The sequence below is a fragment of the Morus notabilis genome, unplaced genomic scaffold (assembly GCF_000414095.1).
Source record: "Morus notabilis unplaced genomic scaffold, ASM41409v2 Scaffold1764, whole genome shotgun sequence".
Lineage (NCBI taxonomy): Eukaryota > Viridiplantae > Streptophyta > Magnoliopsida > Rosales > Moraceae > Morus > Morus notabilis.
In genome coordinates, this window is record NW_010361950.1 from 134826 (window position 1) to 159257 (window position 24432).

At 32.6% G+C, this 24432-nt stretch overlaps 1 protein-coding gene across 3 annotated transcripts; it reads left to right on the plus strand.

The window, feature by feature from the left end:
- The first annotated feature begins 4480 nt into the window (after positions 1-4480).
- On the plus strand, positions 4481-22830 carry LOC21393462 (callose synthase 2). 3 transcript variants are annotated; one of them, XR_002902440.1, is made up of 44 exons: positions 4481-4660; positions 5060-5295; positions 5609-5709; positions 5963-6078; positions 6187-6274; positions 6368-6478; positions 6575-6691; positions 6876-6968; positions 7058-7149; positions 7535-7661; positions 7828-7965; positions 8064-8137; positions 8240-8333; positions 11068-11190; positions 11305-11422; positions 12695-13029; positions 13446-13498; positions 13629-13689; positions 14167-14248; positions 14538-14587; positions 14682-14768; positions 14865-15002; positions 15104-15195; positions 15508-15592; positions 15696-15856; positions 15955-16078; positions 16202-16299; positions 16406-16535; positions 16842-16993; positions 17338-17447; positions 17536-17661; positions 18112-18180; positions 18272-18455; positions 18546-18750; positions 19291-19410; positions 19515-19633; positions 19886-19969; positions 20181-20293; positions 20404-20633; positions 20923-21720; positions 21835-21885; positions 21980-22165; positions 22309-22613; positions 22714-22830. XR_002902440.1 is itself a non-coding variant. In XM_024167465.1 (44 exons), the coding sequence occupies exons 3-44, from the start codon at positions 5115-5117 to the stop codon at positions 22555-22557; spliced, it is 5865 nt and encodes a 1954-aa protein (XP_024023233.1). In that variant the 5' UTR covers positions 4481-4660; positions 4789-4895; positions 5060-5114; the 3' UTR covers positions 22558-22830. The 3 variants fall into 3 exon arrangements, 2 of the variants coding, with proteins under 2 accessions (XP_024023233.1, XP_010099218.1); XM_024167465.1 differs by adding an exon at positions 4789-4895 and having other exon boundaries at positions 22309-22830; XM_010100916.2 differs by having other exon boundaries at positions 22309-22830.
- The last annotated feature ends 1602 nt before the right edge of the window (positions 22831-24432 follow it).

A 24432-nucleotide genomic window follows, 5' to 3' on the forward strand; every position in this document is an offset into this window, starting at 1 on the left:
TTGAAATATTTCGTATTATTATGTTATGACTACGTTATATATATATTAAAAAAAATCCGCAAATTGCTACTTTTGTGATTTTTATTCCTTTTAATCAGATTCAATCTTCAGAAACACAAATTGCTCATAAGGGGGAGAGAGAGAGAGAGAGAGAGAGAGAGAGAGAGAGAGAGAGAGAGAGAGAGAGAGAGAGAGAGAGAGAGAGAGAGAGAGAGAGAGAGAGAGAGAACATTTATGTCGTTGAACTTCCAGCTAGCCAAGCAAGAGATGGAACAGTATCAGGAAACATTACTTGGCTTTGGATTGAATTGAAGTCAATTTCTTTGTGGTTTCATGTCGTTGTAGAGAGAGAGAGAGAGAGAACATGTCAGCAACAGAACATTTATGTCGTTGAACTTCCAGCTAGCCAAGCAAGAGATGGAACAGTATCAGGAAACATTACTTGGCTTTGGATTGATTTGAAGTCAATTTTTTTGTGGTTTCATGTCGTTGTAGTACTTGTAGATATATATTTAAGAATGCTCATGAATATGTAAACCACTTATGCATGTATTTATGCAACGTAAATGGACCCCACAAATTGTTTTAATGTTACATCACCTTTGCACTATCATGCAAGTATATGCTAATTATGACTAAATTCTATGAAGTTTTTTAAGTGTTATCTCATTTCTAAGAATACTTGTGTTCTTTATTTTTTTTAACAGTTAAATTTAATTAAAATTATATTAAATTAAAAAATATATAAAATAGATATATTTTAATATAAATTTAATAACTAAAAATAAAAAAATATCAATATTTTTTTTAAAAAAAAGAGAAAAAGCCTTGTTTTTAAATTTTTTTTTTTCAGTCATTGATTCAACAGATTCCAAACTTTCAACAAACTTTATTGACTACTGTTGAGCTTAATTTCCTAGCTAGGAAAAGAGCCATGAAAGGCATACATATCTTTCTTATCAACAAATAGAAAGGAAGAAAGCATATCAACAAAACCGACAATATTAATGGACGGCTGCCAGATTAAAGTTTGTCCATTTGGATTAGTGAATAATTAATAATACCTGAGAAAACCTATCTATTTGTAATCTTTTTATTTGTGTAGACACTTGTGTTGTTTACAATATGTACTACATCATAGTATTAATTTTTAATTTATATTAAAAAATTTCTTAATTTCTTAGGCTAAGAAATATCTTATCTTAGTATATATAGTTATAAATAGTCAGAATATCACATTAGAATAATAAACTATATTTACATGTATTTAAGAAACTTTCAGAAGAATTTGACATTTACTTCGTGTGTGTATTATCCTATATAAAAATCACTTCATTTATGTGAAAATTTGAAATTGAGTTGTTGGGAAATTCTTTTCAACTTTTATTAGACTGAATACGTGCATAAAATAAGAATTTTGGCTAGCTAGCAAAAAAATAAAAATAAAAAATAATAATAGATAAGATTTACTAACGGAATTTGTCGTAAACAATGAAAGTGAATCCTCAATCGTGTTGTATTATACATTTATATAGTTGCTTTTCTGATTTTTTTTTGATATAATATAAGAATACGGCAAAAAAAAAAGTTTATATAAAAAGTAAAAGGTGGCGTAATTAAATAATCTTAAGAGAAATAAGTAGCTTTATCAGTGTCATCGCATCATCAAATGACTAGTGGTAGCTGTTTTTCTATTTCACGACCTTATCTTCATTATTGATCATTAAGGACATTTTTTTTTAATCTTCATTTATAAATCTTTTTCTTTGAATTTTCATTTATTTTAAAATTATTAAGAGAGTTCATTCTTTTAAAATTTTATTTTTTTCTTTTAAAAAAATCTAAAAGTGTGAAAATTATATTCTCTCAATTTTTTTTAAACACAACATTTTCATGCACAATTAAACACCGTAATACATTATTCTTGAGAATTTGAAACAATTCTTATATGTAACTAAACACAGTATTATATTATTCTTAAAAATAATATTACTCTCTATTACTTTCTTAAAAATATAAGGCGCGTTTGAAATTCGTTCGAAAATAATCTTATTTTTGTATGAAAATGAAAATGAAAACGTTTTTAGTTTCAGACAAAAATCATTTTTGAAAATACATTTGGTAGTTTTATCAAGAGATTATTTTCAGTATAAAAAAACTCATTAATATCTCTCTGCTGGAGAGAGGAGAAAATGAAAACAAAAAAAAACAGTTAAAAATCATTTTTTATCTCTCTCATTTTACACTAAACTAAAAAATAATTTTTATTTTTATTTTTTATCTTTATTGCACCAAACACCGTTTTAAAAATATTTTTATTTAAAAAAAATTATAAAAATTAAAATAAAATTAATTTTAAATATAATTATAATTTTAACTGATTATTACGTGCCAAACGTCTTTTACAAGAGAAAGTCCTATCATTTAGTTTCTTTATGGTCAACTAAAGTAGGCGTCTAACTTAGAAATTTAAAAAATAAAAAATAAAAAAAAGAGAAAAACCAAGGAAGTCAGTCGCCAGACAGTGATGTGAACTTTACACGTGTGTATGACACAATGCATGAACGTGACACCGTCATTATATAAAAATGGAAGTGGAAGAAGCAATATCTAAATTTGCATTGAAAGAACATATCACGAAAAAAAAAAAAGAATTGCATTGAAAGAAAACATTCACAACCACTTGTTCAATTGTAATTTTAATTTTTTTTTAACTTAAAAGGTGAAAAGGAAATTGCGCCAAAAGAGAGAGAATTTATTTTTACAGTGGTTATTTTTTCTGCCTTTATCACTGATTTTTTTTTTTTTTAAATTTGGACAAATAAAGTTTCTTGTTTTATGACTTTCTAAAGTCACAGTTACATATAACAAATGTAAGATATTAAGCGAGTAAGGATGGATATAAATCTTTAGATTCTTAAAGAGGACAGACGAATATAATTTTATATTTTTAGAGGAGAAAGTAGAAATTTTAATAAAATACGCATATAGAACTAAAAATTAAGGGTACGTTCTTTTGTCTAAAAAACTTAAAAAAAGATAATTCGAGTTTCAACTTTATTTAAGTTCACATCTTTTAAGTTTCAATTTTATTCAACTTTACTTAACTTTATTCAAGTTATAATTTCAACTCAAGTTATAACTTAAATTCAACTAAAAAATTACACTTAAATTACACTCTAAAAGAACAACTCCTAACAAATTCAAGTGATGTGGTCGGGAAAGTATGACTCAGCCCCCTGAATAGGACGGGTCGTTCACATTTTTTTTGTTATTTTTAAGAACTTTTATCAACAATTGTCTCTACTGATAGTATTATTATTTTTTAACAGTTAAATTTAATTAAAATCACATTAAATTTTAAAAATATATAAATTAAATAAATTTTTATATAAATTATAATATAAAAATTAAAAAATTATCAATAATTTATTTTTTTTATTACGAGAAAAATTTTCTTATTTTTATTCAAAGTTATGAATAATATGGTAGTTATATTTAGAGGTCATACAGTGCCCACAGTACATTTCCAGGACCGTACTCCTCTGGATTCTAACCTCTTCATGCCTATTATGGTGACTCAGCTTCTAGCTCAGGAGATCTTTTTGTATTTTGCTTGTGGGGTTTATATTTTAGGCCTCGTTCAGTTCATTTCGTTGATTTGAGTTTAAAATTTGAGTTTTGTTATAATAAAAAGTTCTCATAAATAATCACATTTAACTTTTTTGTTACAGTAAAAAGCTCTCACATAAAATTACATCTCAACTCGAATTAAAAACTTAAATCAGCGAACTAAACGGGTCTTTAGTTACTGCCAATTCTTTTTATCTTTTTTTTTTCTAAATATTTATTTTATATTAAGATCTCATTCATTTCACCGATTTAAATTTTTAATTTTAAGTTTTTACAGTAAAAAATTTTTAAAAAATATCACATCTAATTTTATCTCTTACAATAAAAAAACTCTAAAAAAATATTAAATTTTAACTCAAATTTAAAATTTAAATCTGTAAAATCAACGAGGCCTAAAATTTATGAAATTTCTGATCAAGGACAGAATAGAAGTAAGAAAATAGTAGGAAACTGAAGCTCATGAGCTGGCAAGTTCTGATTGGTCAAAGGAAACTTAAAAACGACAACACATTGACTTCATTAAAAAAAAAAAAACAAATTATTGGTCTTGCCTTGTGTCAGTTGTACTCTTGTTTAAGTAATAGCACTTCAGCAGACTTGAAATGCATGTGCTCTGATAACAAATTAAAAAAACAAAAAAATATTTGTGACTCTTCATGTGCTTATAAACTATGCTAGTGTAAGCATTCAAGACGGTTTTTATTTTTATTTTTATTTTTATTTTTTATCAATTGGTCATTCAAGTGGGAATTCTTTTCTGGAAGCTTTATATATGTCTCTTGTTTCAACTGGTCAGAGTTAACTTGCTTCTCTCTCTTCTCTCTTCTCTCTCTCTCTCTCTCTCTCTCTCTCTCTATGTTGTGTTCCAAGTTTATTCATTTCCAAGTTATTCTCTGTAGTTTGGAAAAACCTCATTTGATATCAGAATTGTCCAATCTTTTTTGTTTTTGATGTTCTGGAAGTTTTTTGAATTTATGATTGGTTTTTGGTGTTTTGGCCTCCAGAAGATCAATATGATTCCGTTAAGGTCTGTTTTCTCTTTATCAATCTAATACTATTAGAAATTTGCAGTTTCTTTCTGTATTCCATATTTTTTTCTCTTTCGAATTTAGTTTTCTTCTGTTGAAGAAATAGAGAATTCTGCTTTTCTTTCAGCAAAGAACAGAGTCTTCATCTTGTCCTGCTGCTTTAGTGATAAGGGAAGTCAACGCATTTAAATCTGAGTCCATCAAAGTCAACCTTACTGTTTGCATAGACCACAAGTTATGAAAATTTCCAAGTTTTTACGCTCTATAATGTTTGGTTTCTCCGATCAATCCCAAAATGTTTTTCAGAAACCGAATATATAGAATGTTAAGTAGTTTGATCACTCTTTGACATTAAACTGATGAAATTCTCCAACAAATTCTTTGGCTGGGATTGACAGGTAGAGAAAGAGCTTTGAGTTGGAAATAACCAGGGGGTTGTTAAGCTTTAAAAATATGGCTTACAACAGACGGTCTGATGAGCCAGTGCAGCGGCTTGCGCGGGCTCAGACTGCCAGGAACATTGGGGAGCCAATGCTGGACAGTGAAGTGGTGCCTTCCTCCCTCGTCGATATCGCTCCGATCCTTCGTGTTGCCAACGAAGTTGAGCTGGAAAACCCGAGAGTCGCTTATTTATGTAAGTTGCTGTGATGCTTTACATGTCTAATTGCATTATTGCTTTTGTGTTTCATTTCAAGTATAGTTGGACAAGAGTTTATTTCAAGGTTTAGTACTTTTGTATTGATGTTATGTTGTGTTTGAGCTAAGTCTATGGTAAAGGACATTAGTACTAAGTCTTCTTATTGGTGAAATGTTGCTTTTTTTTTTTTTTCTAATTCTATGTGTTTGTGCTTGATAAGATGCTATTATTCTTCCATAGTGATATCATTATTGAGTAGGTGTTTCTGTTCCTGAACTTGAATGCATATTGTTTTCGATGTTGAAATTAGGTCGGTTCTATGCCTTTGAGAAAGCTCACAGACTAGACCCCAAATCTAGCGGACGCGGTGTTCGCCAATTCAAAACCGCACTTCTTCAACGTCTAGAAAGGGTAAGCCCTGCCCTGACTTCACTTGTTCATGACATTTTAAGTGTTCCTAAATAGTATGCACTATTAAACTCACAAAACAAAAGTATTACGTTGTTATTCTATGATGTTGACCTCAAGTGATTAAAGAAAATCAAAATCTTTTGTCTGGTTTTCAAAATGGTTGGTGTTTTATTGTAAAAATTCTTGCCACATTTTATCAATGGTCTATGCATCTGAGATTGAACAAAATACTCAAGTCTTTGGCTCTTCTCAGGAGGACAAGACAACATTGGCGGGAAAGGTAAAAAGCGATGCTCGCGAAATGCAGAACTTTTATCAAAACTACTACAAGAAATATATCCGGGATCTGCATGCTGATAAGGCCGATCGGTTAGTGCTTTATAGAGTACCATGATTAGTCTTCTAATGTTTTATTAAAAGGGTGTTGTTCTGTTTTGATGGTTGATTTAACGCCGCGTATTTGTGTTCCTGACTCAGCACTCGGTTGGCGAGAGCGTATCAAACTGCGAAGGTTCTGTTCGAGGTTTTGAGAGCTGTCAACCAGACGGAAGCTGTCCCTGATGAGGTGAAACAATACTGCCTTTTATACTTCTTTCTGATGAGAATATTTTTGTTTTTTAAACTATTGATTATGACATTTTATAACTTTCACTTGTAGATTTTGGAAGCTCACACTAAGGTTGAAGAGAAATCACAGATGTACGTGCCTTACAACATTCTTCCTCTTGATCCTGATAGTAAAAATCATGCTATCATGAGATATCCTGAGGTTTGTAATATTCTATATAGTCTTAGCAGATTAGAATTTCCGTGTTTAGAATTAGATTGCGGCAATATCATATTGCTTGCTTATTATGTTGTGCAGATTCAAGCAGTCGTCTCGGCGCTTCGTAATATTCGAGGCTTGCCTTGGCCAAAGGGGCACAAAAGGAAAGATGATGATGACATTCTAGACTGGCTTAGGTACATGTTCGGTTTTCAGGTAAAATGACATACTTGCCTAGTTTTTGAGCCCATTTGGGATTGATTCTAGAGCCTTCCTCTTCTAAAGCATTTTTGAGAAAAAAACAAGAGACAGCTTTTGGATTATGATGGACGCGAAAACCGATAAAGAGAATTCTTAAAAGCAAACTCGATCGCAAACTCACCATTGTGTTAATGTTCAGGATCATAATGTGGCAAACCAGAGGGAGCACTTGATTCTTTTGCTTGCTAATGTGCACATGCGGCAATTTCCGAATCTCGATCAGAAAACTAAGGTTTTTATTCCTGTCACATTCTTGTTTCCCTTTATTCTTTCTTCTAGAAGAGCATACACCAATGAGTACTATCTTTGTTCTCCTTTTAGTTGGATGACCGCGCACTGACGGAAGTAATGAAGAGGCTTTTCAAGAACTACAAGAAGTGGTGCAAATACTTGGGCCGCAAAAGCAGCCTTTGGTGAGGCTTCTTATACTTAGTGGACGTTTGGTTTATGTATTTAGAATCATGATTCAGAACCATTCTCGTTTTACGTGTGTTTTTTTGTGAGAAAAAAACACTGTAGAGAACCATGAATCATGATTCAGAATCAGGGACGAATACAAGAAACAAACATCCTAAGGCTCTTATTAGGATTGTGCAAAAGTAGAAGTAGAAGTAGAATCAGAAGTCGAAATTTAAAAAATCTACTAGCTTCTCAAAATAACTGTTGTAAAAGTACATTGGTATCTATTTTGACTTGTTTTTCGTACTTTTACCAATCACACTGCTTGCATTGTTATATATGCATAGGACTTGCATTGTTTTATTATTCATACTTTTTTTTGGCTGTTCTTATTGATAGGCTGCCAAGCATTCAACAGGAAGTTCAGCAGAAAAAATTACTGTACATGGGCTTATATCTTCTTATATGGGGAGAAGCTGCAAATCTCAGATTCATGCCAGAATGCCTTTGCTACATATATCATCATGTATGAATATTCTATTATAAATGTATAATTTTTTTCTTTTCTAGTGTGCTTACTGTACATCACTTTGGCACATTGAAAGAAATTTTTGTCTTACCATGTTGTCACAGAAAAATCTTTGTCACAAACTTTCATTAACATGTTATAGTCCATATTTTCCCTTTCCTAGATGGCATATGAATTGTATGGCATGTTGGCCACACATGTAAGTTCGTTGACCGGTGAGAACGTAAAGCCGGCCTACGGCGGTGAAGAAGAGGCCTTCCTAAGGAAAGTTGTGACTCCAATATATAATATAATTGCAAAGGTAGTTGCAGTGAAAAACTTTCTTTCCTAAGTTCCTTTTTTTTTTTTTTTGGTTTTCCTTTCATAAATCTCAATTGAGTTTATTTTCTCTCTCCTTAGGAAGCTCAAAGAAGCAAGGAAAAGTCAAAGCATTCTCAATGGAGAAACTATGATGATTTGAATGAATACTTTTGGTACTATTAGGTTCATTTGTTTCTTAACTTACATTCTTCAACAAATGAGACTTTTTGAAGATCATAATATTAATATATATATTTTTGTGTGTAAAATTATAGGTCTATTGATTGTTTTCGACTAGGTTGGCCTATGCGTTCGAATGCTGCTTTCTTTAGCGAGCCTGCATCAGACACTCAAATTGAGAAAGACAGAGTAAGTAATGATTTTGGATATGAATTTTTGGTTGCATTTTCTACTTATTAATTGTTAAAATTATGGGAATTTACCCTTCAAAGCTTTTACTTCTGCTTTTATTTATTATATAACAGAAGAGAGAAGTAAAAAACTTTATCTTTTAGTGAGTATTTGGTTTTAAAAAGAAAAAAATTTAAAGAGCTAATAAAAGGTAAATACAAATAAAAATATGAGAAAATTAGGTGGATAGTCGGTTTTCTCCACTTTTATATATATATATATATTTTTTTTTTTATTCAACAAATGGCTGAACTATTTTTTTAAGCAAATGGCTGAACGTTTTTCAGGAAATTCCACCCTCCTTTTGTGTACACTGGTTGATCATTGATGAACTGGTTTATTAATGATATACCAATAGTTTACCATTGATAAACTGGTAAATTATTGATTGGAAATGGCATATTGCTAACTGATACGGATTAATCAATGTTAAACCATCAAAGTAATCAATGATAAAATGGTTTATCATTGACTTAAAAATGATTCACTAATAAACAATTATTTTTCTAATTTTATAAAATTCCGGCTATTTTAATTTAAAAGTAGCTCAAAAAAACTATTTTTAATTCTAAAGTTAAAGTATTTAATTTATTTCTAAAGTAACTTCGCGTGCTTTTGCCGAAGCCAACTAGTTTGGCTTCTTTTGCTAAAGTTTCCAACACCCCTGAAAGGCTTTTTTAATATTTTATCCAAAACACTTTTAAAGATATTTTCAGGCTTATGAAGCTCTAAGCTGGCTTCTAAAAAAAGAGAAAATTGCTGTATATATTCTAAAAAATACATGAGTTTAGATTTTTATCTTTTATTTTTTATTATTATCCTTTTGTTAGTATAGTTATTTAATTAAAAAAGATATTAATTAAGAGTAAGAAGTAAAAATTAAAACCGATGTACTGTTAAGAAATATTTGTCAAGATTTCTCTTTTAAAAGTTCTGCCAAATAGGCCCTTTAAGCACCATCCTCGGTCAACCCCTTGGTGGGCATATTGGTTAAAGGTGGTTTCTTTATTCTCACAGAAAAGAAATAGGATTGCTTGTAAAGGAAATGTCTTAAGGCTTACAATTGACCTCATGTGAGGTGTAAGTTTGGGCCGCCTGGTTGGACCGGGTGGCCCAAAGAGAAATTCCGGGCTGGCCCGGCCTGGTCCTAAAAGAGAAAGGGTTGGCCCAACCCGGTTCTAAGCCCAAAACTTTTAGGACTGGCCAGGCCTGGCCCAAAATTTTATAAGGTATTTTTAAAAAAATCCTTAAAATTATGGTGTTTGGGCCAAGCCGGCCCAGTCCTAAAAGAGAGATGGCTCAGCCTGGCCCTAAACTCAAAAATGTTAGGGTCGGGCCGGGCCCAAGCCAACAGTAGCGGGCCTCAGACTGGCTCGTTTAACCCGGCCCAAACTTGTAGATCTAGTCTCAAGGAAAGAGGAGATAGAAAATTCCATTGAAAACTACATCTAGCACTATTTACAAGCAACAATGATGAACATTATACATAATGAATATGAGGCCTAAACGACTACTAGGAAATATTTGTGGAGAAAGGAGGCAAATACCTTTTAGAGCCCATGAGTCTAGATTTTTATGCCGTACTCTTGACTAATATCTTTTTTAGTCAAATAATTATATTAGTCAAAAGTATATTAATTAAGAGTAAATGATAAAAATCTATATGTATGCACTTTTAAGGGTAAGTTTAGTAAATCTCTAATTATTTTTTTTATATTGGAGTCTATTTTCTAGCCACAAAGGGAAAGACAAAACCCTCAATAGGCCCAATTCCTTCTCTACTTTGACAATTTTCATTCAGTTAATTTTGAATACTTGTTATCTAGTATCCACCATGTTTATGAAAGTTTTGAACTGCATATTAGCCTTGTAAGTCTTCTAAAAAAAATAAAATGGAAATTGTAGGAAATAGGCCAAGATTTAAAAGTTTTGGAAGTAAATAGCCAATTTACCAGCATTTAGAAATTAATAGGCCATTTTATGTTTTTAATTTATCATTTTCTGAATTTACCCTTTTTTCCTTTTTTGATTTTTGATTTTCTGTAAATCTTGGGTTTACTATCACAATTTATAGTATTTTCATTTTAAAGTTCCAAGTAAAGTTAACTTGATAAATCCTGGATTTACCACATAAATCTTGGGTTTACCATTAAAGTTGAAAATCTTTTCCTTATAAGGTTCTAAGTGAAGTTATCTTGATAAATCCTAGTTATCATTAAAGTTTATAACCTTTCCTTATAAGGTACCAAGTGAAGTTATCTTGATAAATCCTGAATTTACCACGTAAATCCTGAGTTTACCATCATAATTTACAGCCTTTTCATTATAAGCCTTCAAGTGAAGTTATCTTGATAAATCCAGAATTTACCGTGTAAATCCCGGGTTTACCACGTAAAGAGAGCGAAGAGAGAGAGACGAGTATGACAGAGAGTGGGGTTTTGACTGGGCCATTCTCATCTAACGGTATTTTTGGAAATTCATGTGGTTGTAAATCCAGATTTACCTCAAATTGGCCTATTTACTAACTTTTCTAAAACTTTGGCCTATTAATTTTAATTCCCCTTAAATCTTGGCCTATTTCCCTCCTTCTCCCTTGTTTTTATACTTTCTCAATATCTTCTTCATTTCAAAATTTTTTTGCTTTTATTCCCGACATGATTTTGGTTTAGTAATGAATACTCATCATGTTCAGGAAAGGAAACCACACACTGGCCATAGATGGATTGGAAAAACAAATTTTGTTGAGATTCGCTCATTTTCTCATATATTTAGGAGCTTTGATAGAATGTGGAGCTTTTACATTTTGTGTTTACAGGTAATTATTTATTTACTTTATTTTTCTGTATTTTTCATCACTTCATTTTCCCATAAGTTTGTTTTGTCATGTATGGCCTTATGCATTTCTTTGTAACATTCTTTTTGTATAAAGGCAATGATCATAATTGCATGGAATGGATCGGGGAATTTAAGTACAACATTCGATGCTGATATTTTCAATAAAGTCCTCAGTATCTTTATTACTGCCGCGGTGTTGAAGCTTACACAAGGTATGTACAAAAGTAGTTTATCTTAATGAACACTGCAAAAGAGAGTGGTTGTGGATCCTACATGCTTTGTGGAGCCCACCTGATCTTTTCTCCCTAACGCTAATTTTAGTCCTTAAATTTACAAAATTATAGCAGTTAACTCTCGTTATTAATGGAGTTAAATTATATTTTGTTTTAGCACTTCTACCCCTGAACTTCTTATAGTTTGGTACTTTCATCCCTAAAAAATCTTTTTTTTTTGTCAATCTCGTTCCAAGATTAGTCCCCAAATTTCCTAAAATTTATCACCCACAGCAATGATTGGAATTAGTTGCCACTCTTTTAGAATTCAGGATTTAAATTGGACAAGGAAAAAGTTTCATAGAGAAAAGAGCCAAACGAGAAAACGTTTAGGGATGCGCACGCGCTAAAAACCCTTTCAATTCTTCCATGTCAAATTGATCTTAATTTTCGTCACTAATCATTCGACTGTGCATGTTTTGATTTCTGATGAACTCTTAAGTTTCCATTAACATATTGCTCTTGAAAATCACTACGGCCCGTTTGGAAGATGGATTTAAACCAGGCGGTTTGAACCATAATTCAGGTTTTATAAGAAAACACTGTAGCAGAACTTTTTTAAATTGATTTTTTTTTGAGAGAAAATATTGTTTAAACTCAAATCAGGGTGGTTTGAACCCATCCTCCAAACACACTCTTAACAAATTGGTCTTTCTAACATGCACTAGCAGTGAGCCTTCAGGCCCATCACTGGATCAAATTCAAGCCAATATTTGAGCAGGTACATAAAGAGGTTTTGAGGCAATGCAAAAATTGCATAAAAGAGTATTACCATATTAGAAAACGCACCCTTCAAACTTGGTCATATTTTCTTTACACTGAAGTTGTTGAATGATATGATTTTTGGGTTAATCAATTTAGGAACAAAATGGTTGTTAGAATTGTTTTTGGATCATCCTATACATTTATGCTTGTGTGGTAAGTGAATCATATTCTTAAAATAATATACTCCCAAAAAAAAAAAAAGTGACAAACAAAAAAAATTACCCACTTTCAATGCTCTTAAGCATTCCAACCTCGAAAGTTTCCTTGTGTTTGGCTCTCTTATAAGTCAAAGTGACCTTTACTTTCAACTTTGTAACATAGTAAAACGCAAACATGTCAAGTATTAGTTTGGTTTATAGTAAAACGCAAGCATGTCAAGTATTAGTTTGGTTTATAGTTTTCTCTAGACTTTGAATTAGGATATATTTTGTTTTCTCCATCTTGCAGCCATTCTTGATGTAATTCTTAGTTGGAAAGCGAGGAAGACTATGTCATTTCATGTCCAGCTTAGATACATTTTAAAGGTCATTACGGCTGCGGCGTGGGTCATCATTCTACCGGTGTCTTATGCGTATGGTTTGAAAAACCCTACGGGATTTGCGCAGACAATGAAGAATTGGCTAGGCAGTGGTCCAGGCTCATCTTCTGTGTTCATCTTGGCTGTTGTCCTTTACCTGTCCCCAAACATGCTCTGTGTGCTCTTGTTTCTTTTCCCATGGTTTCGCCGATTTCTCGAAAGGTCAAACCATATGATCTTCAAATTCTTGATGTGGTGGGCCCAGGTATGAAATGCTACTTGTACAAGATTTTGTTACAATAATGTTGTTATGCAATGACTAAACAGATAATTTAGATGTTAAAAATTAAAAAAAAAATCGACCTGCCTCCTAACAGTTTATGTTTTTGTGAGAATTAGTAATAATATCTCGTGTTTTGAGCTTACAATTAAATATTCACGTGTTCGACCATGTTCAAGTAATATTTTCCCACACAATTGTCTACTATCCAGCTAACAAGTACCGAGAAATGTCAAAATGTAAAACTAATATCGACCCATCTCCTAATCCCTTTTGATGTCTTTAAATTGCTTTATTTTTTTTACTCACTTTATGTTATCTTTGTTCAGTATGTCTTCAATCTCATCGACTTTTTATTTTTTAATCTTTATTTATTTATTTATTTTTTGTTTTTTTTGCAGCCTCGGCTCTATGTTGGAAGGGGAATGCACGAGAGCTTGTTTTCCCTTTTCATGTAAACACATAACTTTGATATATATATATATATATATATATTTTTTTTTTTTTCCCCCCCTGTTGGAATAGCATGAACTAGAAATGCTTTGGTGTTACTGATAAATTGTAAAATTGCTTTTATTTTCTAGGTACACGATGTTTTGGGTTCTCTTGCTTACATCAAAATTAGCATTTAGTTACTATGTTGAGGTAATTAATCTCTAATCCATAATTGCACATTAGAGTCCTTTCTGTTCCACTAGCATACTTGTTGTTCCTCGTTTTAGTAAGAAGGAACTCTAACTCTTCATCATTTTTTGGCTTGGTATTTTGCTTGTTAATTTTATTGTGAATTAGTATCTTTGAAATTGATAGTGCAAATTGAATTATTGAAAATTTTCTTGGCCATTTTGACTTTTCCTTTTTTATGTTGTAAAAGTTGCCTTTTCTGATGTTTAGCTCTGTATAGCTAGGTCAAGAGCTATGAAATGGAAGGCACAAACATGAATTATTTGAAAAGAACATTGTGAAGTGGGATTTCATATTTATTTGTCCATGCAAATAAATTTACTTATATTTGCATTTATAGTAACTTCAAAGCAACATACTTTTTTAATATCGTTGAATCAAATAAATTTGAGTCTTTGGGAATGGTAATTGTATATGACAATCTTGCCTTTGTTGCAGATTAAGCCTCTTGTAGGTCCAACAAAAACCATTATGGAATTTCACATTAGAAGCTATAAATGGCATGAGTTCTTCCCCAATGGTAAGGACATGATTTTGATAATTTATAATAATTTCCCTATTATAGTCAAATTATATAACTCTTCAATTTACTTTTTGAAGCTAAGAGTAGAATCGGTTTATATAATTGATGTTATTTGTGTCTTGTTACAATAAGTGTGGTAGTGAAGATCAAACGATGATCGATGGCCCTAATTGTTACGTTTATGATTCTGTTTTACTAACTATATTCATTTTCTGATGTAACCGTAGATTTTCACGTCTACACCTATTATAGTAGAATTGTTTAACTCATCATTAACTCTTTGCAGCCAAGAAAAACATTGGTGTTGTGATTACACTTTGGTCTCCTATTGTCCTCGTATGTGTCTTTACACCCTGATGTAATACTTTCCATTCATTTTCTTACATCTTTTCACCTTGATTGAGCTTTTAACAATGACTATTCTTTGTAGGTCTACTTTATGGACACTCAAATTTGGTATGCTATTTTCTCCACAATATTTGGAGGCATATATGGCGCATTTAGGCGCCTTGGTGAGGTTGGTGGAAAATTTCTCTCTTTTTTATATAAACCTTTCGTATTTATTGTTTTCATTGAATCTGAAGCATAAAACTGTTACTTCTCTTTGTGTCAGATTCGGACTCTGGTAATGTTAAGGTCTCGATTTCAATCGATCCCTGGTGCTTTTAATGCTTGTTTGATTCCGAAGGATACAAATGAGCCCGTCAAAAAGAGGAGTCTAAAGGATGCTTTCACTCGCAAATATGATGAGGTTCTGCTGCTGCTTTTGTACTTTCGATTCAACATATTAACCATTTTGGCTGTTCTAAAATCTCTTGTTTTTGGTCCTAAACAAGTTTGTGGTCATTTCAGGTCCTATCTAAGAAAGAGAAGGCAGCGAAGTTTGCTCAGTTGTGGAATGAAATAATCACTAGTTTCAGAGACGAAGATCTAATAAATAATTGGTAGAATGAAATAAAGAAATCAACATATTCCTTATTTTACTTTGTCATTCTAATCAAACTGTGAATTAGAATCTTTATACCACATATAATTCAATAATGTTAAAGGTCTCAACTATTCAAACCCAATTGACGTGGTATTTGAGTAATCATTCTTTTATTAGTAGGTGTTTGAAAAATTACCACGTTAGTATTAACATGGTGCATTTACTAATGAAAAGATGATAACTCTCCTGTCATAGTGAGTTGGTATCAGAAACTCCGAAAAAGAGTTGTAATGCAATGCTTATAATGCAAGTTGTTCATGTGTTTCAGGGAGAAGAGCTTGTTGCTTGTCCCATACATGGCTGACCCTGACGTCGACCTAATCCAATGGCCACCTTTCTTACTTGCTAGCAAGGTCTATCTTCTGGTTAAATAATTTTATTTCTTTTTATTATCATTATGCTTACCATTAGGCTGATCAAGACCAACATATTTATCAACTTCTACTTAATTTCTAGATCCCAATAGCACTAGATATGGCGAAATATAGTGTCGGAAAAGACAGCGAGCTAGAAAAGAGAATGAGTAACGACACTTATATGTGCTGTGCTGTTCACGAGTGTTACCTTTCATTCAAAAGTATTTTCAAGTCTCTAGTTCTAGGAGAACGTGAAAAAGTGTAAGTCTTACTACAATCTTGAATACATAATAACATGGGAGTTTCTCATTTCCTCTGTTAGTTTTCTTTTCATTTCTCTGATTGTTTTCTGCCACCAGGGTCATAAAGGATATTTTCTCCACAGTTGATGGCTATATTGAAAATCGCACTCTGATAGAAGAATTGAACTTGAGTGCTCTGCCTAACCTCTATGAACAATCTGTTAAGCTGATAAAACATTTGGTAATCCATTTTTCCAAATATATGTGTGTGTGTGTGTGTGTGTATTTATATGTTATTTTTTTTTTCATATTTATGGTAAGATGATGATAACTAACTTTAACTTTATTGGTCTGACTACTATAGTTAGCAAACAAACAAGAAGACAAGGATGATGTTGCAATTGTCTTGCTAAATATGCTAGAGATTGTGACAAGGGACATTATGGAGGATGAGTACCCTAGGTAAATGATTAGAAGAAACTATTTCTTAATACAATATATTTGTGGCAATAATCTTATTTTATTTTTCTTTTAACTTTTATTTGGCATTTTCTTTTCTTCCCTAAAGCTTGCTCGAGTCGACCCACGGTGGACCTTCTCATACAGATGAGGGGATGACACCGCTTGATCGGCAATATAGGTTTTTTGGCGCGCTTAATTTTCCCGTGACCTCAGAAACCGATGCTTGGAAAGAAAAGGTGAGTTCTTTTTTATTTCTTTTTCTAAACTCAGGATGGGGATTTGGAACACTAGACGGTAGCTGTGGATTTACTGTTAGGTTAAGCTTGCAACCACAAGATTCCCCTGGTCATTATTCAGATAATATGAGATAAGAAGCTGCCCTCATATAGTACATGCATCTCTTATATCTGGTTTAAAGCCTTTTTATATTCGATGCTTATCCTTTTTGTCTCTTATCTCATCTAGCATAAATTTATGTAACTACTTGTAGTTCCTTTTTGATATAAATTTTGATCACATATGAATCCATATTGTTTCCACAGATCCAAAGACTTCATCTATTGCTTACAGAGAAGGAGTCAGCTATGGATGTGCCTTCGAACTTGGAAGCAAGAAGGCGCATATCTTTCTTCTCCAATTCATTGTTTATGGACATGCCTCCTGCGCCCAAAGTTTGGAACATGCTTTCCTTTTCGTAAGTGGCTTGCATTCTTCGTTTCATGCATACATAAGCTAAATTTAAAGCAATGCTTAGTCAAATTTGTAATACAGAAAAAGAGAAACAGAGAAAGAAAACAAACCTTTCTAAATCTGTGTCTTTCTCTTTGTTCTTGGTCTGTTCCATATTCACTCACTTAAGTGAGACCGTGCGCATGTCAAACCTAAAACATTATTGACAAATATTATGTTTTCACTATTCTTCTTGTTGTTTAAATACATTTGCTTACTGCTTATGTATCCATAATTCTGAATTTTAGTTGAAAAATAATATAGTTGCAACATATATTGTTATGCCATTCTTATTATATCTTTTGACAGAGTTCTAACACCATACTACGTGGAGGAAGTTACATTCTCTATAGATCTATTGGAACAACCCAACGAAGATGGAGTTTCTATCCTTTTTTACTTGCAAAAGATCTTTCCAGGTCCTTTTTCTTTTTCTTTGTTTTTTCTCCTGATATCATGTTCAATTTCAAATTGGTAATTCTATTTTACTTAATTCATGTATTACAGATGAATGGACAAACTTTCTCGAGCGTATGAACTGTACAAGTGAAGAACAACTCAGGAGTAGAGTAGAACTAGAAGAACAACTCTGTCTTTGGGCATCATATAGAGGTCAAACATTGACAAAAACAGGTATAAACTCTCTCTATCTATCTATCAATCAATCTATGCGCGTGTGTGTTTGTTAATGCCTTGTATGTCATATTGACTTCCTATTTGTGGCTATGAATTCTTCCTACATATGTTTTGTCTATCTTCGACAATTAAGTACGTTCAAGGATTGAAAAAATCGTTGATATCTTCGTAAAATGACCATACCGATTTATTTCTTGAGACAATGAAATATCCATAAATCAAGGACTTTTATGTTAAGAATGATGATAATTCTTGATGAAGTTTCTCGATATTTCTCGATACTTTTGATATACTAGTGTAGATAACATTTTTATCCTTGAGTCCGTGTTCTTTATATGCTTGTGTTTAATTGTTTAGTTTTTTTTTTTCTTTTCTTTCCTCATACCATATGTTTATATTTTGATTACTTATTGTGCTTGTTTATGTTTCATGGTTTCGACATTTAAGTACGTGGTATGATGTACTATCGAAAAGCTTTGGAACTTCAGGCCTTCTTGGATATGGCCAAGGATGATGGTAATTAAGTTTTGTTTTAAATAGTTTGTAAATGTGTGTTGCCCACAAAAGAAGTAACTTCTTTAATATTTTATTCATTACTTTTATGTAGAACTCATGAAAGGCTACAAGGCTGCGGAATTGAACAGCGCAGATCTAAACGAAAGTTCATTAATGGTAAAATGTCAAGCAATAGCTGATATGAAGTTCACATATGTTGTGTCATGCCAGCAATACGGACTTGACAAACGTTCAGGCAAACAAAGCGCGAAAGACATTTTGAAGCTTATGAGAACGTATGTATAGTCTCATTGTTTATCTTCATGTTTGTATTATTGTTTTTGTGAGATGTTAATGGCCAAATCTGCTTTCTTTCCTTGTGGCAGGTACCCGTCTCTTCGAGTAGCTTACATTGATGAGGTTGAAGAACCGATTAAGGAAGAGAAGTCCATAGAAGCAAGTAAAGAGAAATCCATAGATAAAAGTAAAGATAAGTTCAAACCAAAAGTTCAAAAGGTCTATTACTCGAAGCTTGTGAGGGTGCCCGCAAAGCGAAGAGATTCTACGGAGCCAGATCAAAGTTTAGACCAGGTAATGTCTTGAGCTTGAAAAGTGTAGTACAAAATAACCAATAGTCATGTATAGAAGTTATTAAAGTAATTCAATCCCTTTAAATCTTCTATATTAATCTAGAAATTATATGAAGTAAATGAAGCTTATTATAGTACGGAGAAACAAATGCACTTCAAGTAAGATTAATATAAGCACTTGAGACTTTTACTCATATGAACCGAGCTCTCTAGGCTTCGAAGTGATGGACATAAGCAATGAGCTAGTTCTTTCAAATCCGCTCCAAGGGCTTTTTTATGGAATTTAGAAGATCATTAGCAACGGGTGTGGTTCTAAGACTGAGTTTTTAAATAAAAAATCAATATAAAAGTCGATCCGAAGCTAGGTGGTGTTCACATAGATAATTAACTAGATTTGGTTTTTCAAAACAATCAATTCTTCAAACTCAAGAGATCATGTAAACTATGTGCATCAACGAAACAAAGCATTGCTGCAAAATGCAGTCTCAATGAACTATAATTGCAATACTTTGGAACTGATTGTGAAGATCTTGTTGGACAGTTGATTTACAAGATAAAGTTGCCCGGGCCTGCACTTTTGGGAGAGGGAAAGCCTGAAAATCAAAATCACGCCATAATATTCACACGCGGGGAAGGATTGCAAACAATAGATATGAACCAGGTGACATGTTACCATTTTACTTGTGGGCTTCTCTAGATATCTGTTAGTGTGTGTAGCATTTGGAGCTTTCTAAGCTAACAGGATTTTTACTCATCATTGAACAGGACAATTATTTAGAAGAAGCCTTCAAAATGAGGAACTTGTTGCAAGAATTACTTGTAAAACATGATGGTGTGAGATATCCAACTATTCTGGGACTTAGGGAGCATATATTCACTGGCAGGTATTTAATTGTGTTTACTGTCGTTTCAAAATCTTCCGAGACTCGAGCTCGATAGAAGTAGAAGCATAAAAGAAATGCTAAAAATATCTATCTTCTCCAAATAAAGTATTTTTGTATAGTTTTACCAAACACACTATTCTGCATCATTTTATTTGCAAATTACTTTTGGAGACTCCAAAAGCAATACCGAACTGGACCTTGATCGCATGGTAGGCTTCTGATGCTAATGTAATGTTTTTTTGAATTTTTCAGTGTCTCTTCTCTTGCTTGGTTTATGTCGAATCAGGAGACTAGTTTTGTTACTATTGGACAGAGATTGTTGGCTAACCCTCTGAAGTAAGAATTTTACTTTTTTTCTCAGTAGATTTTAAGTTTTTATTTTATACTATCTTAAAATTGTCTATCTTATAAAATAATAGATTCATGTTTCTATAGCCAATTGAACTTCTAGTTCTGATGGTCCTGTTTATGGGCCAGGATTGCAAAATCGCTGAAGTTTTCTTCTGATTCAACGATAATTTTGTTGAATGTTTTGCTCCTTGCTCAGGGTTCGGTTCCACTACGGTCATCCTGATGTCTTTGATAGACTATTTCACCTGACAAGAGGGGGTGTTAGTAAAGCTTCCAAAATCATCAATTTAAGCGAGGACATATTTGCAGGTATTTTTTCCTTTCTAGAGCTTCTTCTGCCTTGATCCACACAAGGTTTCATTTCATCACTTATCCACACAAGGTTTCGTTTCATCACTTACTTATTTTGTTCTGTGTAGGTTTCAATTCTACACTGCGCGAGGGTAATGTTACCCATCATGAATATATACAAGTTGGTAAAGGGAGGGATGTTGGACTGAACCAGATATCAATGTTTGAGGCGAAAATAGCTAATGGGAATGGTGAGCAGACGATGAGTCGCGACATCTATAGACTTGGTCATCGATTCGATTTCTTCCGCATGTTATCATGCTATGTTACCACAGTTGGCTTCTACTTCAACACCTTGGTAGGAACATATTCACTTTTCTTTCTTCCCTTCTCTATCAATTAAATCATCATTTGTAGTTTAGATTAGTGCTAGGTGTACTAACTTTTCGATACCAACTTTCGTGGCAGATGAGTTGTCATATTTGCATTAGTAGATGCAGCTTTTTAATACTATTGACATGACAATACTTTAAACATGATTAATAAAAGAATGAAAGCTCACATACATGTCGGTTGGTCTCAAAAAGTTAGTACTCCTGACATTATTCTTTGTAGTTATGCAAACTGAATTGTTTCTTCTTTGACAGCTGAGCGTGCTCACAGTCTACGTGTATCTCTACGGCCGTGTTTATCTTGTCCTTAGCGGACTTGATGAGGAACTGCGAACAAAGCGAGCCATTAGAGATAATAAGTCTCTCCAAGTAGCACTTGCTTCTCAGTCGTTTGTGCAAATTGGATTTTTGATGGCCTTGCCTATGTTTATGGAAATTGGTTTGGAAAGGGGTTTCCGAAATGCGCTAACCGATTTCATTCTAATGCAACTACAACTGGCCTTGCTATTTTTCACATTTTCTCTTGGAACAAAGACTCACTACTATGGAAGAACTTTGCTTCACGGAGGAGCCGAATACAGAGGAACAGGCCGAGGATTCGTGGTGTTCCATGCCAAATTTGCCGAAAACTATAGACTATATTCGAGGAGCCATTTCGTCAAGGGCATTGAGCTAATGACTCTGCTTCTTGTGTACCACATCTTCAGTTATTCTTATAGAAGTGTAGGCGCATACATCTACATCACAATTTCAATATGGTTTATGGTCGGAACATGGCTTTTTGCTCCTTTCCTCTTCAATCCATCCGGTTTTGAGTGGCAAAAGATTGTCGACGACTGGAATGATTGGAATAAGTGGATAAGCAATCGCGGAGGGATCGGAGTCTCTCCCGAAAAAAGTTGGGAATCCTGGTGGGAAAAGGAAATAGAGCATCTTCGTTACTCGGGGAAGCGCGGTACTATTGTCGAGATACTATTAGCACTGCGCTTTTTCATCTATCAGTTTGGCCTTGTATATCACCTGACCATCACTGAAAAAACCAGAAGTTTTTGGGTATTATGCTTAATAATAGCTCTTTCCCTTTCAACATTCTCTTATGCCTTGCATATTATTACAAATTAATCAGTAGGATTAGAAATTTTGACATTCTTCTCATGGGACATGCAGGTTTATGGTGTTTCCTTGCTTATCATCGTTGTAGTCCTATTATTGTCGAAGGTGAGTAGAACAAATATATTTCATATTAATGTTATGCATGATTGTTTCCTCTTCTTATGGATTTTATTTTATTTACTTGGCTGAACTGTTGCAGATTGCATCTGTTGGAAGGAGACGGTTTAGCGCAGAGTTTCAGCTGTTATTCCGACTTCTTAAAGGAATTGTTTTCCTATCCATCGTGGCTGTTTTCATCACCTTAATAGTCCTGCTCCATATGACTCTCCGCGACATCATTGCCATCATTCTCGGATTCATGCCGACTGGATGGGGATTGCTCTTGGTGAGTCCATCATTTTAGTCCTTCCAACAAGCTTATATCCACGAAGATTGAAATTAGTCCTCTTCAAACTGTTTTTCTTCCCTCATTTTTTGTTCATTGGTTTCTAGTTTGCTGATAATAAATCCTTATTTTCGCTAAAACAGATTGCACAAGCTTGCAAGCCTCTAATCGTAAAAGCGGGATTTTGGGGGTCAATTCGAACACTTGCTCGTTGCTACGAGATAGTCATGGGCATGCTGCTGTTCACTCCTGTTGCATTCTTGGCTTGGTTCCCTTTCGTTTCGGAGTTTCAAACTCGAATGTTGTTCAACCAAGCCTTCAGCAGAGGCCTGCAGATTTCCCGTATCCTCGGCGGACATAGGAAGGATCGATCCTCGAACAGAAAAGAATAGTTTGATCATCACCAAGGATCATTAGTGGATCATCCATTTGAAGTGATTGGTGAAATGTACATAGTTTTTTTATTTTTATTTTTTTGCTTTAGATGATTGCAATCTGAAAACTAAATAGGCTATATCTCATTTCTCTTGTTCTGCTCTCTTTTACAGGTCATAGTTATATTATATAGATTAGAGATGCAATATCGCATTGTTCTCAAAGAATTTTGGACAGAGATAATATGTATATAATATTTGTATATATACGTGTGTACACATTTAAAGTGATTGTCAAATGTATATATAACCAGTTTGTTGAGTTTTGTATTTTTTTTTTTTTGTATTTTTTTTTTTTGGCATTAAAACTACTATTGTTTAATCATTATTGGGTAATAGGGGTAGGGATGACTAATCTATTACCCACTATTCTCTCTTTTTTATTTTTATTTTTTTGGACTAAGAATCTATCATCACTATTCAATAAAAAATTCTATAAATAACTTGGCATACGTATTTTATTTTATTTTATTTTTAACCAAGTGCAACACTAAAGGTACTAAGCTTTGAATCGATTTGCAATTGGTTAGGCAATATGTGCACAAGTAATTTAACTTCAATTACTAAAATATTACGAAAAATGAGATAAATATCCTATAAATTGTGTGAGTTTGGATTTTTATTTGTATTCTTAATTAATATAATTTTTAATTAAACAATTATATTAGTGAAAATGATATTAATAAAAAATAAAAGATAAAAATCTAATCTCATGTATTTTAAAATTAAATTCAACAATTTTCTCATAATATTGTAATATGGAAATCCTTTAGATAAACTAAAAAGTTTCATTCTATATTCCCGTCTTACATTACTTCTTATAATAATTTGGCTTGTTTAATCCCTAAATAAAAGGGTGTTAAAATAGATCTGGGGTCATGTAACTAGCCAAAAAAAAAAAAAAAAAAAAAAAAAAAGGGGCCTATAACAAAGATTAACCTTTAGCAGCCATTTTATTATAACCCGCATCGTTAGTGGTTTTCAATGAAATTATATACTATATACTATAGGAGGCAGTCCTTCCTTGAACAGTGTCTAATTTTTTTTGTCCCTCAACTTTTAAAAAATTCCTTCTGTATCCTCTCACTTTTGCTATTACCGTTTTGCCCTTAGCTTTCAGTCTTTTTTGTCCCTCAACTTCTAAAAAATTCCGTTTGTATCCAGTCACTTTTGCTTTTATCGTTTTATCCTCAGCTTCTTATTCCTTCATTTGTTTTTTGTTTGGGCATTTTTATCATTTCTGTGGTATATACTAAATGCTGTAGATAACTTCTCGGAGAAGTTTTTTTTTAACCTTCTTCTTTCCTTTTTGTCCCTCTTCTTTTTTGTTTATTACTCATTTAGTGTTAATTGAAGTGCGAAAGTGTACTTTGAATAATGCATTTTTAACCAAAACGACGTAGTTTTAGTAGAAAGTGTACAACTTTTCAACTTTTTTTCTGTCTGTTTTTAGGTTGTTTTTACTTTTCATCCTAAAACTTATTCGTATTTTTTTATTTTAGTCCTTTTAACTTTTTATTTTTTTCATCTTGTCCTAAAATTTTATTTTCATTTTCATTTTCATTTTGGTTCCTTTTACCAAAACGACGTAGTTTTGGTTGAAAGTGTACAACTTTCCCACTTTTTTTTAGGTTGTTTTTACTTTTCATCCTAAAACTTATTCGTATTTATTGTTTTAGTCCTTTTAACATTTTATTTTTTCTTTTTGTCCCAAAAGTTTATTTTCATTTTCATTTTGGTTCCATTTGCCTTAAAATTTATTCATTTTTTTCCTTTTAGTTTTTTATTGACAATGTTTCTTTGCTTCTTGCCCTAAAACTTTTTTTACTCTAA